General features: G+C 31.7%; 2 protein-coding genes across 2 annotated transcripts; one reads left to right on the forward strand and one right to left on the reverse strand.

Annotated features, from left to right (window-relative positions):
* Positions 1–599: 599 nt before the first annotated feature.
* LOC146920485 (protein NUCLEAR FUSION DEFECTIVE 4-like) lies at positions 600–7264 on the forward strand. Its single transcript, XM_085713898.1, has 3 exons — positions 600–967; positions 4830–5755; positions 6374–7264. Exons 1-3 carry the CDS (start codon positions 659–661, stop codon positions 6858–6860), a joined length of 1722 nt encoding a protein of 573 aa, XP_085570024.1. The 5' UTR covers positions 600–658; the 3' UTR covers positions 6861–7264.
* A 3407-nt stretch (positions 7265–10671) lies between these two features.
* On the reverse strand, positions 10672–13023 carry LOC146920486 (Protein kinase superfamily protein). Its single transcript, XM_085713899.1, has 5 exons — positions 12553–13023; positions 11887–12022; positions 11666–11799; positions 11440–11563; positions 10672–11306 (listed from the first exon to the last, which is right to left on the reverse strand). Exons 1-5 carry the CDS (start codon positions 12973–12975, stop codon positions 10861–10863), a joined length of 1263 nt encoding a protein of 420 aa, XP_085570025.1. The 5' UTR covers positions 12976–13023; the 3' UTR covers positions 10672–10860.
* Between the last annotated feature and the right edge of the window lie 2123 nt (positions 13024–15146).

A 15146-nucleotide genomic window follows, 5' to 3' on the forward strand; every position in this document is an offset into this window, starting at 1 on the left:
AATAATTATTTTTTAAAATTTTCCATATTTTATTTTTTATTTTTAAAATTTTTACAGGGGGTAAAACTGGAACTCGCCTAAATTACAGGGGGTAAAGACATAAAAAAATTACAAATGCCACGTGTACCCTATAAAAAAATAAAAAATAAAATTAATTATACAGTCAGCAAGCCACGTCAGCAGACAAGGGTGACTCAGCGCGCCACGTCACGCCACGTCATCAGCTGGGGGGTCTCAAATGTGCTCAGGGGGGTTTTCGACGGAATCTTTATATTACAGGGTTGGAATCGAAAGAATCTTTTTTACAAGGGGGAAAACCGGAACTCGCCTATATTACAGGGTGGTAAAAACGTATTAACCCTTATAATTTTGGTGGTAACTTCATTTTTCTTGCACATGTCTATGGTGGTTAAAGTTTAATTCACGTGTCTTTGCTGAAAAATATGATATTTTTATTTTCAAGCCTCTAAGTTAAGATTCTGTGGGGTAGTTTTTAAATTTTTCATTATTAAAAAGAATTAAAAAAAAAAAAATCTAATTCCACACAATGTATGATACCAAGCCACGTATAAAGAGGCACTCACACACACACACCAACCACTTCTCTCCCACTTCTCCATTCCTCCCTCCTAGGAAGAAGAGATAGAGAGAGTCAGTGATGGCAGGCCAATCAAGAAAATGGATGATACTAATAGCAACAATTTGGATTCAAGCATTCACAGGAACAAATTTTGATTTCTCATCATACTCATCAACAATGAAATCTGTACTCAAAATCTCACAAGTGCAACTTAACTACTTAGCAACTGCAAGTGACATGGGTAAAGTGTTTGGTTGGTCTTCTGGTCTTGCTCTTATGTATCTTCCAATCTCTCTTGTCATGTTTATTGCTGCTTCAATGGGTCTTGTTGGTTATGGTCTTCAATTCCTTCTCATCAATAACGTCATCACTTTGCCCTATTTTCTGGTACCTTCCTTTTCCTTTACCCTCTTTTTTCTCATTTCAGTTTCTTTTTTTTGTATTTTTTGTTTGTTTAGTCTTTATTAATTAATTAATGGTTTAATTTAAGTTAATAAAGTATGTGTGTGTTTTCAGAAGTTAATTTTGGTATAAAGTAGGGTTGCATATATATATGGAGGGGTCTTCAGTTGTTCTCTTGACTGATGGGTGGGTGGAGATGGTATGAATGGTTGTTATAGTGGGGTACACTACTTACTCATTTTAGTTCTTTTTTATATTCTAGTACATATGATAGTTTAAGATTTTTACCCATAAATTAAAAAAATATTTATTAAAACTTAAAATGCTCTTAACTTTTTTGTTAATTATTTTATAAATTTTGAAAAAGATATACATTGTTTTATTAAAAAAATATAATCAAAAAGCTTTTAATAATAGTGGACTTTTCAAGTAGAAAGAACACGACTTCTTTAAAATATTATTTTTTGATGGAAAAGTTTCCTTTAAAATATTCTTTATCATTCTTTGAACGTGTTTTTTATTTAATCACTCGAAATTTTTTAGATTTTTTTCTCAACAATCACATTTCTTTTGTTAAAAAAACATGTTTATTATTTAAAAAAACTTTGAGCAGTTTTTGAAGTGGAAAAGAGAAGATTAAGGTCAAGAAAAATGAATATTTTTTGAAAGGAATTTTTTGTTCTATAAAAACTATTACCAATTTTTTGAAAATATATTCGAAGAATATAATAGTACTAGAAGGAACAATGCACTTATAATGGGTGTTAGATGTGTGGCCTCCAGCTATTTGCTGTGCAACGATGAATTTTGTTTTTTCAATCTTTTTCTTTGTAGTTGATAAAATTTGAAAGACGTATCTTAAAAAAATCTTGTATTTTTCTTATGTTTTGAATGAATGGACAACCTATTTTCTGAATAAAAATAAGAGTAAAATTTTAGGAAGTGATAACTAACTTGCCTCCTAAAAAATCTCACACGTCCTTTTCAATTGTGCTTTTGTAATGTACGTTCAACTGGTCCCAACTCCCAATAACTCCCAGGCTCCAAATGCTGATTCTAGAACTCAACTAAGTCCACATATTATTATTATTATTATACATACAAAAATAATACAAGTTATTTTTTTCAACCAACGTCCACAGAACTCAACCAACTTAACCTATTAAAAAATAATGATAATGATAGCTTTCCTATAAAAAAAAAATAATGAAAATGATAGCTAAGTAAGAAGTATTAATACAAATTTTTTTCATAAGCTTCTGAATTATAGGGAAAATGAGCAGCAATAATCCAAATTAAGATCGAGAGATAAATAAAGTCTTATAAAAAATTATTTCGATCAAGAATCAAAACATATCAAACATCATGTAACTTGTAACAAAAAAAAAAGGGTTAATAGGCTTTTACCCCCCTGTAATATAGGTCACTTTTGGTTTTGCCCCCTAGGAAATTTTTTTGTTAGATTCCGTCCTTGTAAAATAGAGATTCTTTGGTTTTGCCCCCCTGAGCCAGTTGAGTCAGCAGAATCTCCTATGTGGCACGCTGCGTCAGCAGATTCTGCTGACGTGGCACGCTGACTGTATAATTATTTTTATTTTTTATTTTTTTATTGGGGTACACGTGGCATTTTTTATTTTTTTTAAAAAAATATTTAAAAAATTGAAAAATTAATAAAAAAATTTAAAAAAATTCTGGAAAAATGAAAAATTAATAAAAAAATAGAAAAAAAATATTAAAAAATTCTGGAAAATTGAAAAATTAATAAAAAATTTGAAAAAAATATTAAAAAATTCTGAAAAATTGAAAAATTAATAAAAAAATTTAAAATTCTTGAAAATCGAAAAATTAATAAAAAATCTGGAAAAAATGAAAAATTAATAAAAAAACTGTAAAAAATATTAAAAAATGAAAAATAATGAAAAAATTCTGGAAAATAAAAAATTTCTGGAAAAAATTCTTGAAAATATTTAAAAAAATTCGAAATTTTCAAAAAAAAAATAAAAAGATTAATCATTTTTAAAAAAATGAAATTTTTGAATTTTTCATTCGTATTTTTCGAAATTTTGTTTTCAACAATGTCTACTACATTCGTTGATTCATGTGTTCTATTATCGCCCATTATTTCCCCTTTTCTCGACCATTTAAAAATTACAACTAATTAGTATTTCCTGGAATTTTGCCGGTTGTTCTTCTATCGGGTGCAATATCGAACTCTATTAATCTAGTTTTCTCATTCACTAATGTTATGACATGTTGGTTCGTTTTATTTCAATTGCATGTCTTCAAATTTAAACTGGACCTAATACAACCATACAAAACTAAATTTTAAAGTGATGAATGCATATATACTAATCAAAATTTCGAAAAATACAAATGAAAATTTCAAAAATTTCATTTTTTTAAAAATGATTAATCTTTTTAATTTTTTTTGAAAATTTCGAATTTTTTTAAATATTTTCCAGAAATTTTTTATTTTCCAAAATTTTTTCATTATTTTTCATTTTATTAGATTATTTTATTTTTTTAATCATTTTTTATTATTATTAATTTTTCCAGAATTTTTAAATTTTTTCAGATACTTTTTTATTTTGATTAATTTTTCCAGATTTCTTTAATTTCTTTAAAAAAAAATTCCAGAATTTTTTAATATTTTTTACAGTTTTTTTATTAATTTTTCATTTTTCCAGATTTTTTATTAATTTTTCGATTTTCAAGAATTTTTAATTTTTTTTAATTTTTTTATTAATGTTTCAATTTTCCAGAATTTTTTAATATTTTTTTCAGTTTTTTTATTAATTTTTCAATTTTCCAGAATTTTTTATTATTTTTTTATTAATTTTTCATTTTTCCAGAATTTTTTAATTAATTTTTCGATTTTCCATAATTTTTTAATATTTTTTTTCAATTTTTTTATTAATTTTTAATTTTTTGCAGAATTTTTTAATTGTTTTTTAAATTTTTTTATTAATTTTTCAATTTTCCAGAATTTTTTATTTTTTTTTAATATTTTTTTTAAAAAAAATAAAAATGCCACGTGTACCCCAATAAAAAAAATAAAAAATAAAAATAATTATACAGTCAGCGCGCCACGTCAGCAGAATCTGCTGACGTCACGTGCCAAGTAGGAGATTCTGCTGACTCATTGGGGTCAGGGGGCAAAACCAAAGAATCTTCATTTTACGAGGACGGAATCTAAAAAAAAAATTTCCTAGAGGGCAAAACCAAAAGTGACCTATATTACAAGGGGGTAAAAGCCTATTAACCCAAAAAAAAAATCATGTTACTTACGCGAACAATGCGAACAATACTTAATAAACTAATGATTGTTTAGAACAAGTATATGAATGTTAGTGAGTTTTACTAGCGCTTTTCTTAAAAAAAAAAAAAAACTATCCATATAAATACTAACATAGATGTCTGAGTTTTCAAGGGGGCGGTGGGATTAGTCCCCTCGGATTAGTCGGTCCTTGGATCGGATACCGAGTTTTAAAAAAAAAAAAAACTTAGAATTTTTCTTTTAATTTGAATTCTACTTCAAATGTTTTATTTCTTCGAAACATTACTATTTGAGAAGACTCTAGGTGGAGATAATACGAAGTAGGTTCCAGAGGAGAAGTGAATATCTTAAATGGATCTCAATTACGTCATGACTCATGAGACGAGTATCTCTATAGTTTTATGCGTGATATACTAGTATACAAACCAAAATAAAAAAACAAGTTCTTAGTTTTATTATAGGAAAACATGTAGCTGAAACAAGTAATTTTCATAGAGTAGCAATATCTAGAGAATTTTACAGTATTATTATTATAGTGAAGTTGACTTAGCTTTGAATTTTATGTTTCAGGTTTTTTTTCTGTGTCTGTTGAGTGGTTGCAGTATCTGTTGGTTCAACACAGTATGTTTTGTTCTCTGCATCAAAAACTTCCCAGTTAACAGATCCTTAGCATTGGCACTCACTGTGAGTTTCAATGGCGTAAGTGCAGCACTCTACACTCTAGTTGCAAATTCAATAAACCCTTCATCAGATCAACTCTATCTTCTCCTAAATGCCCTTGTCCCTCTTCTCACTTCGCTCGCAGCATTACTTCCGATTCTTCGCCAACCGCCTTTATCAGACACTCATTCTCCACATGCCGCTCGTCAGAACTCGGTTATATTTCTAACATTGAACATTTTAGCGGTTTTTACAGGAATTTATCTCCTTATCTTTGCCTCATCAACTTCTGATGAAGCAACATCGAGGCTTTACTTTGGTGGAGCTCTTGTACTTTTAATCTTGCCGTTATGTATTCCTGGTGTTATCTATGCTAGAGATTGGTTTCACCGCGCTGTTCATCCGAGCCTTCGAGTCGAAAACTCTAGCTTCATTCTTGTTCATGTTAATGATCTTGAGCTTCACAAAGAACTCCTTACGCGTCAAAACAGTGCTCGGAGCAATGGAGATGCTCAAGGCCTGCTTGGTGAAAACGGATATGGTACTCAGAGAGCAAAGAGTAGTGATGTGAATTGTGACAAGTTTTTTGGGCAGGATCAATTGGAAATGCTGGGAGAAGAACATTCAGCCGCGGTTCTTGTGAAAAGGTTGGATTTTTGGCTTTATTATATTGCATACTTCTGCGGAGGTACAATTGGTCTTGTTTACAGCAATAATCTTGGACAGATAGCTCAATCTTTAGGCCACAGTTATAGAACGTCGACTCTTGTGACGCTATATTCATCGTTCTCCTTCTTTGGACGCTTGCTTTCAGCTATGCCTGACTACATTCGAAAGTAAGTTTTCATTGAAATTATCTTCTGATATAAACACTTATTTAACTGTTTGACAAAACTTAAAATAACATGTCTTGTATGAAGAATTTGTTGTCATTTTAGACATAAGCTCTTGTATAGTAAGTTTTTGATTAGGTTGTTTGTCAAAATGTCTTCTGTACAATGTTTAAGAATTAAGACAATACTTTGAAGGAAGTATTTTTTTTCTTCCAGCTCTTTAGATTTGGAAAAAATGTTGTCATTATATTCATGACATAACAATTCTGGTACAATTTGATTCGCGTAGCTAATCTATTTAGTATGACTCAGGGGTAATCTTATAAACTGGACTGTAGTATTTAAACACAAATTGTAACATGTAACCCTAAGTCTGAATATAAGAAAGGCACTATGTAGTTAGAGACATAGGTAAAATTGGCCGAACAACGTGGTCAAATCATGTATGTTTTATGTTTTCTGTTTGTGTTTTTCGTATCTGTTTTCTTTTGAACCAGGGTTGTTGTTCCATCATAATCTCATCTAACAAAAAAGACTGGTTGTTGATTTAGAAGTGAATCTTGTAAACTTAAAATTGTACATACATGATGAGACTAACAGTAAATTTTTCGGTATTTGCAGCAAGTTCTACTTTGCAAGGACAGGGTGGCTAACCATTGCACTTTTACCAACCCCAATGGCATTCATCTTGCTTGCTGCATCAGAAAGTGCTATGGCACTTAATGTAGGCACTGCACTAATCGGTTTGAGCTCAGGTTTCATATTTGCAGCTGCAGTGGCCGTTACATCAGAGCTATTTGGACCTGACAGTTTGAGTGTCAATCACAACATTCTCATAACAAATATTCCAATTGGATCCCTTCTCTATGGTTTTATGGCTGCAATAGTTTATGATGCTAATGCTATCTCGGCACCTGGTAATGGAAACATAATAATGTCTGATTCATTGGTGTGCATGGGACGACAATGCTATTTCTGGACATTTGTATGGTGGGGATGTATATCTATCATAGGATTAATTTCTAGTTTGCTGCTATTCTTGAGAACCAAACATGCTTATGATTGTTTTGAGCGACACCGTATTTCAGCGCAACCGACTGTGTCTTAACTTCTGACAATGCAAGGATGTGAATATCATACATAATCATTGATAACTGAAAAGCTTGACATATGTATAGAAAATGATTTTGGTGGCAGAGTTAAGCAAGGATGATTATTGATGAGAACAAATATATGATATAATATCCTAGCTTAATGTGGTTGAAGAGAGTTCTAGATTCAAAGGCAAAAAGAGTTGGAAGTTTGCTTCTATTCATCACAATGGAACGAGCAATCAAAAAGTAGAAGCAAATAAGGATGGAAGCTTTGGATCCTTATGAAATTTGAGACTGTGACTTTTGACAAAGTTAGCAGATAAATATACTCAACTTTGTAATTTTTTATGTTATCTGAAGTGACAGATCGTAAATTGAGTAACAATTTGATTTTGTTATTTAATATTCTTTTGAAAAAGATATATTTGAAATGGAATTGAAGGGACAAGGGTTGTCACTTACAACATCTTGTCGCATATTTATGTTGTCCTCGAAGGATTCTATCCACCGTTAAATGGTTATTGCGTTGCAAAATATCCTGCAAGGCTCATCTAGCTTACGAGTTCCACCAACGACACATGCCTCTAGGGTCAAGGGCCCTACCGTTGGTCGGCAAGTGAGCCACAGACACGAACACTGTTTCTAGCCTGGGTTCTTTGTTACATATTAACAATATGTATACGTGATAGAATCATCAAAAGCTCAACCTCTTTATTATTTATGAGAAAAGATATCAACATGATAAATTTCTAAAAATTATGATATAGTCATGTCATAATAAATTAAAGAAACAGAAAAAAGGAAATTACAAAAAGAAAAAGAACGGTATATGTAGCCTAAATTAACCTCAAGGATAGGTACAAAATGTATCCCTTTTTATGCATAGGAATAGTCTCTCATATGCTAATGCCATCTTTTTTGCTGTAAACATAGAATTTGCATATTCACGGCAAGCATTTCCTCTCCTTGCCAGCCTCTCTTTACCATCCTTCACAACTTGTTCTAGTGCTTCCAAAAGTGAGTCCACATTTGGAGAAAACATATAACCAAATTCATCATCAACAATAATACTACCTTTAATGCTTGGAAATCTTGATGCCAAAAGTGGCTTACCAATCATCATAGCCTCCATTAGTGTAAGATCAAGCCCTTGTGGTCTTAATGTAGGATTAACAAAAATATCAATAGCATTATAGAATGCTCTTAACATAGAAGGATTCATTGATCCAAGAACAAAAACTTGGTTCCCTATATCCTTATACCTATTCTCCCATGGTCCAGAACCAGCTACAACCAAATACACATTGGTGTACTTTGTTATAAGCCTTGAAAATGCTTCATGAAGTAATGGATGACCTTTATCCTTTACTAATCTTCCAGCTACTCCAAATACTAAACTAGCATTACTTGGAATCCCAATTTTGTTTCTAAACTCTTTTCCTAATTCAGCATCTTCTCTAAAATCTTCCTCATCAACACCATTGAGGATCACATGAACTCTTCTACTTGGAATTTGGTAAACATCTCTTAACATCTCACCACAACTATCACTAATAGCAACATGATGAGAATATTTGTTGAAGAATCTTATCTCATTGAGAACCTTAGGAACAACCCCTTGTAATCCTTTTTCAAAATCCTGTGATCTTGGCTCGTCTGGTAGACGAGCCAAGTCCTGAAAAATGCTCGATTGCAAGCTTTCCAATGCTATGCCATGCCAGGATACAACAAGATTTGGAAGATCTTTTGCAAGCCAATGAGGAAGTGCTACACTTTCTGAATGAACAACATCAAATGGCTGATCTCTTTGGTTTTCTTCGAGAAAAAGTTCATATGCTTTGTTGTAACGCCATTTACCGGGCTCACCTTCATGAAAATGAATGTAAGGTGAAGAAGGTGAGCCTTTTGAAGAGATTGAAATTGCTGTTGTTTCATCTTCTGAAGGGGAAGTAAAGACATGAACTTGATGCCCATGGCGAGCTAAAGCGGTGTAAAGGGTGTGCGCATGGCGTTCCATGCCGCCTGGAACAGTTCCCATCTGCCATTTTCTAGAAAAGACTGCAATTTTGAGAATTACAGGTGAAGGGTTGCCATGTTGTGAAAATGAAAGGCTGTTCCATGAAAATTCGGCTGAACGAAGATCACCTGAAAAAGTTTTGGTAAGGTTGGTGCATTTGGAGTTTGAGGTGGAATTGTTTAGAAGGAAAAAAGTTGGTATAGTGAAGAAGGAAATGGAGAAAAGGGTGATGCAGAAATTGAAATGTGAAGGTGAATTAGTCTTCTTGGATTTGTTGTTGAAGGCCATTATTAATTCTTTAAAGGGATTATGAATTTCTTGTCATATATAACTATAAGTTTAATGATATACAAGTAAGGGAGGCATGTATTGAACAAAGTGTGTTGGGTTGGATTTTTCTTTAAGGTGCATTTGTCACACCTCTTTTTTGAGAGAGAAAAGTGGATCCATGTGATAAAGGTTTCGTAACTTTGAGTCAGAAAATGTATTTAACATGCAGACTCTCAACATACACGCAGAATGCATGGACTTAAAAAATTGAGAGTCATTATTATAACCTGAATTCCTGGTTAAGTTATGGTAGAAAGAATTTAGAAATTTAAGCACAACATTTGCAAATTTTGAATTAGCTTTTCTTGTAATTTAGAACTTGTATGTTAGTGGTACTGTACAAACTTGTTAGAACAGTATCCCCGGTTCAAAAGAAAACAAATACGAAAGTGTAGAGAAAGAAGACACGAGATTTGATCATGGAGTTCAGTCAATTGTTTCTACATATTTGACTGTAGTAACTTTCTATTATTCAAGCTTAGCATTTACATATTACAATTTGTGTTTAAATACTACGGTCCAGTTTACAAGATTACTCTTGTACCGTGCCTCGAGTGACCTGTCTACTTATCGGTAAACTATGAGTCATTCTCAAGAAAAACTTAAGTCACAGAAGGCCTAAAATATTGACATTAGGCGCATTATTATTTTTTCTAAATGAAATCCACACTCTATTAAAAAAATGGTATAAATACTTATGTTGCACCAAATTAACATGCAACTAGCCATATCTTTATTTGATCATTCCAATTATCTGCCCAATTTTCTTTAGAGCTATGAACAATGAAACATTGACTTAACATTATTTTTTTTTTTTAAGAAAATTGTTGTCAGCAGAAAGTAAAAGGTTAAATTAACTGTGCACTCAATCAACTCCATTCAGAAGCCTATTTTTAAATAAAAGTCAATGAGGACGGTTGAATTGAAACAAATAAAAAATTCATATCTTAGAGGATTGTTCAGCACGTTTAGGTAATGGCAATTTGCTTACATGATTTGAAACCTTTACAATTCAATCTCATCACCATTTTTGGAATGCATAATTATAGTCAAATTATGTGACGTGGTTGTAGGGTTTGCTCAGTCCAAAAGCAGTTGGAAAATATACCCTTCTTCCTATCTTTTTGACTAGAGAGCATATACTTGTGCCAATGAGAATGCCTTTGATTTGGAAATCACATGGAATAGCTTCAACTTGAAGAAATGAGCAATTCTCATGCTAAACCATGTTACAAAACATTTTTTCTTTGCTTAAATTCTTTTAAGCTTACTTAAATTGAGATGGTTAACACCGGTCCAAACTGGTCCAAGGATAAAACTACTAAAATCCTACTTAAATTTTTTTTATCTATTATTTGTTTTTATACGGCAAAAAAACTACAGAGATCGACAAAAAAGACCTAACCTAAAATAAAACGAGTTTTCACAAAATTCGTTTTTGATCTCGCTCACTCTTAGACAGACTCAACAAGAAAACCTCAGATGTCAAAAGGAAGATTTTATTATACAATATACAGTTTACATATACAGTTTACACGGCATGCATGCATATATTATATATTTTATAGATTGATACATATATAGGGTGGCTTAAGAGTCACTCTAGCCATACCACATGTGATATTTTACACTTAATTAAAAACCACTCTTCTAATAATCCTCAGTAATCAAGTCTTTATGCTCTTAACTGGAGCCTGTTGCTTCTGGTTTACACTAATTGCTCTAGCTTTCACCTTATTATTAGATGAAACATTTTTACTAGATTTTGATGATATTGGCCAGTGTCCACTAGTAACAGCCATATCTTTGAACTGTTCTAGGCTTTCAAGTGTTTCAACAATCATAGCCATTCTTGGTCTGTCTTTAGGATGCAAACTTATGCATTGTAATGCCAAATGTGCAATCTCTTTTGCTCCTTTGACAGAATATTGACCTGCAAGCCTTGGATCCATAATGTACCTCAATCTTCTACTGCTACTCAAGTACGGCTTTGTCCAATCGACAATGTTTTGTTCTGTCTTTGGTCTTGTTTTGTCTGTTGCTCTTCTTCCTGTTAGCAGTTCTAGCAGGACTACGCCGAAGCTATAGACATCACTTTTTGTAGTCAAATGACCTGTAATGTAAACATTCATTGTTGCATTAGAGACATGTAAACTATTAGAGCTATCAATTGTGGTCTGGTTCAATGTGCCGGTCAGATGAAGCTGTACCGGTCAGATGCACCTATTTTGTTTGAGCAACTATACCTGTTGAGATGTACTCTGGGGCTGCATATCCATAAGTTCCCATAACTCTGGTTGTAACATGTGACTTTGATCCTTCTGGCCCCATTTTTGCAAGTCCAAAATCTGATAATTTTGCTGTGAAGTCCTATTTCAAACAGAACCACATGATGCACAAAAGTCACAACTAAAGTCAAATACTAATTTAATCTTTAATTTGAGTAATAAAAAACAGTAAATTACTACTTACTGAATCAAGTAACACATTGGAAGTCTTGAAATCTCTATAAATGACTGGTTTTTCAGCTCCATGCAAGAAAGAAAGGCCTTTAGCAGCACCTATTGCAATTTTTATTCTTGTAGCCCAAGGTAGTGATGTTAGTCCTGCAATAACATGTAATGATTTGATGATATGTGACATGCCTCATTTATTCATGTATTAAAATAAACATTAGTGATTATGATACATACTTCTGAATAAGTGATTCTCCAAGCTTCCTCTTGGCATGAATTCATAGACAAGTAGTCTTTCTTCATCTTCACAACAATATCCAATCAATTTCACCAAATTGGGGTGTCTTAGCTGCCCAAGAAAAATCACTTCTGCCTGTAAAGCAAGCAACTCAATATTATTTAAACCACTTTACCAAATTATAATTTATTTAATATCTTTTAATAACTTTATTCAAGATTCTTACAACAACTGTATGACAAATGTATAGTGACAAAAATTCAAAATTTACTAACTCTATAGTCTTCTTTTACAACCTTTCTTTCAATCTCTTGTTTCATTTTTAATAATACTAAAAATACTATTCCATTTATGCGGCTTTCCCTCAAATTTCAATTATGCTACAAAAGTATCACAATCCAATGACTCTTTAAACAATAACCAAAATGTTACCACACATATATCATCATCATCATCATAAAAATAAAATTAAGAAATTCTAAGATAAATTTGGAGGGAAATTCTAAGATATTTATTGACAATTTTCTTAATTTTTCATGTCATATATGTTATAACTAATATAACCACACCGTAGATAGAGTTGTTCGTGGTTCAACCGGTTTAACTACTTTGTTCGGTTTTAAAAACTTTAAAAAAATACATGTCGTAATCAATATAGTACTTACAAGCCATTCACGATGTCCTTGTAAACCTTCAATATCCAAAAGCTTAACAGCAACAGGTTGAGCTTTCAAACCTTGTCTAAAATTATCATCAAAATAACCCTTATGAACAGTTCCAAAACCACCTTCACCAAGCAAGAAATTACTAGAAAAATTCTGAGTGATAGCACGAAGTTCACTCAGCTGAAAATCAAACAAATCAGAACCAAAAGACAGTGCAAGATCTTCATTGATTCGCGTTGAAGACGAACGGCTAAGATCAGAAAATGAGAGTCTCCTAAAAGATGGTAAAGGAGCAATGTTCTTAGAATAATCTGAACGTGAAGGCTTGCATTTGCTAAAGTTTCTTAAGATTGTTTGGTTTTCAGTTGTGCAACAATTTGATGTGAATGGTCTCCATGGTTTTGAACTTGATGGTTCCTTCATTGCAAAAAGAAAAGAAGAAAAATGTTATTGGTATTGGAATTTGGAAGTGAATTGAGTTGTGTTGTGGTGCCAAATAAATATACCAAAAGATTATATAATATACTTGAATATTTTCTTTTTCTTTTTGTTAGTGAAAGAGACAAAGGAATTAGGCAGAGAAAAAAAAATATATATTCTTTTTTTTCTTCAACTGCCCTTAACCACTCTAGTATACATTTGAGGAAAATTATGTTGTCATGTTTTATTTTGTTATTTATTATGTTATCATGTTGTTGTTTAATTTGATACCAAGTGATATAGTGTAGTAGTGTATTCATGCAAAATATACCAAAATCTTTTTGACTTTTTGGAGGATTGACTACTCCACTTCTATTCTAGGTGGTCACGGGTTAGATGCTTATTGAATTGCCTTAGTTATTCTATGAAATGGAGACGATATGAGTGTGAACTGTTTGATTGATCATTTTGACAAAGTATGTTGTATTATGTATGATTGATTAATTGTTGTATTTGTTTTATAATCAACCATAATTATGATCTTTGACCTCAATAGACATCATAAGGTATTGCCGCGGCAATGGAGTTAATCTTCGAGTTGGCAACCGGATATTCATTTCTTTTATATGTGGTTGAATTGCTCTTAATTGACAACCCCAAGAATTGAATTTAAATTATTTTTTCTAAAAAAAAATCATGTTCCGAACTTTCTCAGCATCATCATGTCAGATATTTATTATAATATTTTTCTTTTAAATTCGATATTCGGTCCAATAATCAACTATTTTAAGAGATCAAATCTCACAATCGACTAACGAGGGATCCAACTAAAGACAAAGTAGAGCTTTATATGGACTAGTCCACTAATATTGACATCGATAGGATTCGAATCTAAGATCTTAAGAGGAACTTATTCTAAGGTCTCAAACCGATCCTGCTAGACCAACTCATATGGATTATACTTATTATAATATTAAGAGTGGGTTTTTTCCTGTTGTATTCTCTAAAATGTGCTTTGTCACTGTAGAGAAGTGAAGTCCAGAAATATATTGGTTATGACTATTGGCACAACAAATTATTTTAAATTGTCAAATTTGTGATTAGTTAGAACATTATCCGATCCATTAGTGTGCATTAGTTCTAATAATATCGATGATGCTATCCAAATTTCAGCTTATAATAATTTTTGTGAATGGATCGTATTAAGAAAGCTTAATTTCTCCTCTTAGAATAAATATATGTTGGCTAATAATTTGGTAACCTAAGAAATTAACGTATAAACAACAACAGTGACGAAGGGAATGATAGCATCAATTTCTGTCTTTATTCAGAAATACAACTACTGACAAGTAACAAATTGGTGCTAAACGAAGAGGAGCAGTTAGAAGTTGAAGTGCTGGATAACATATGGAACAGTCCTGTCCAAAAAATGTACTATATTATAATTATAAAAAGAAATTAAAGGACTTAGAAATTGAAGAAAAGAAAAACAAAGGATGAATGAGGTATTCACACTAGTCTTATGGATCCATTTCAAATTTAAAATTACCAAATAGAAATGTAACGATTAGTTTTAATGTTGTTTATAATCAAACTTTGAAAAATTTGGTCACGGGTGCATCATTTGATCTTTCAGATTCAACCTAAACTAGAGTATTTTTCATACTATATTTTGTCTACGGTATTGGATTAGGATTTTGTTAGATTGAGTGTTCTAGGACTGCTACAAATTTTAAATAAGAAGAAGATGAAAAACATAATGATGATTGTACAATTAAATTTCAAAGCGTATGTGAACATAATAAACTTTAGATTTGATTCGTTCCTATCAGTTTATGCAAACCGGATGCAAATGGGATGATAAACGAGTCTCATTCACGATACTTTTATGACAATCGAGTCCCATTCACAATACTTTGAATTTTTTTATAAGAATTACAGACTTACGATGACAAACGAGTCTCATTCACGATACTTTTATGACAATCGAGTCTCATTCACGATACTTTGAAATTTTTTATAAGAATTACGAACTTACATTAAGTCTATTGATCAATAATCTTTATACTAACAATTTAGAGTTTTTAGAAATAGCCTATTCCAAAATCCTCTCCTCTAAAGATGTCCACATCATCATATTCCTACTTGGCATTTGTTCCAAAAATCTCTCCTAA

The sequence above is a fragment of the Medicago sativa genome, chromosome 5, assembly GCF_051527215.1.
Source record: "Medicago sativa cultivar Bolivia chromosome 5, Bolivia_mono, whole genome shotgun sequence".
Taxonomy (NCBI): Eukaryota; Viridiplantae; Streptophyta; class Magnoliopsida; order Fabales; family Fabaceae; genus Medicago; species Medicago sativa.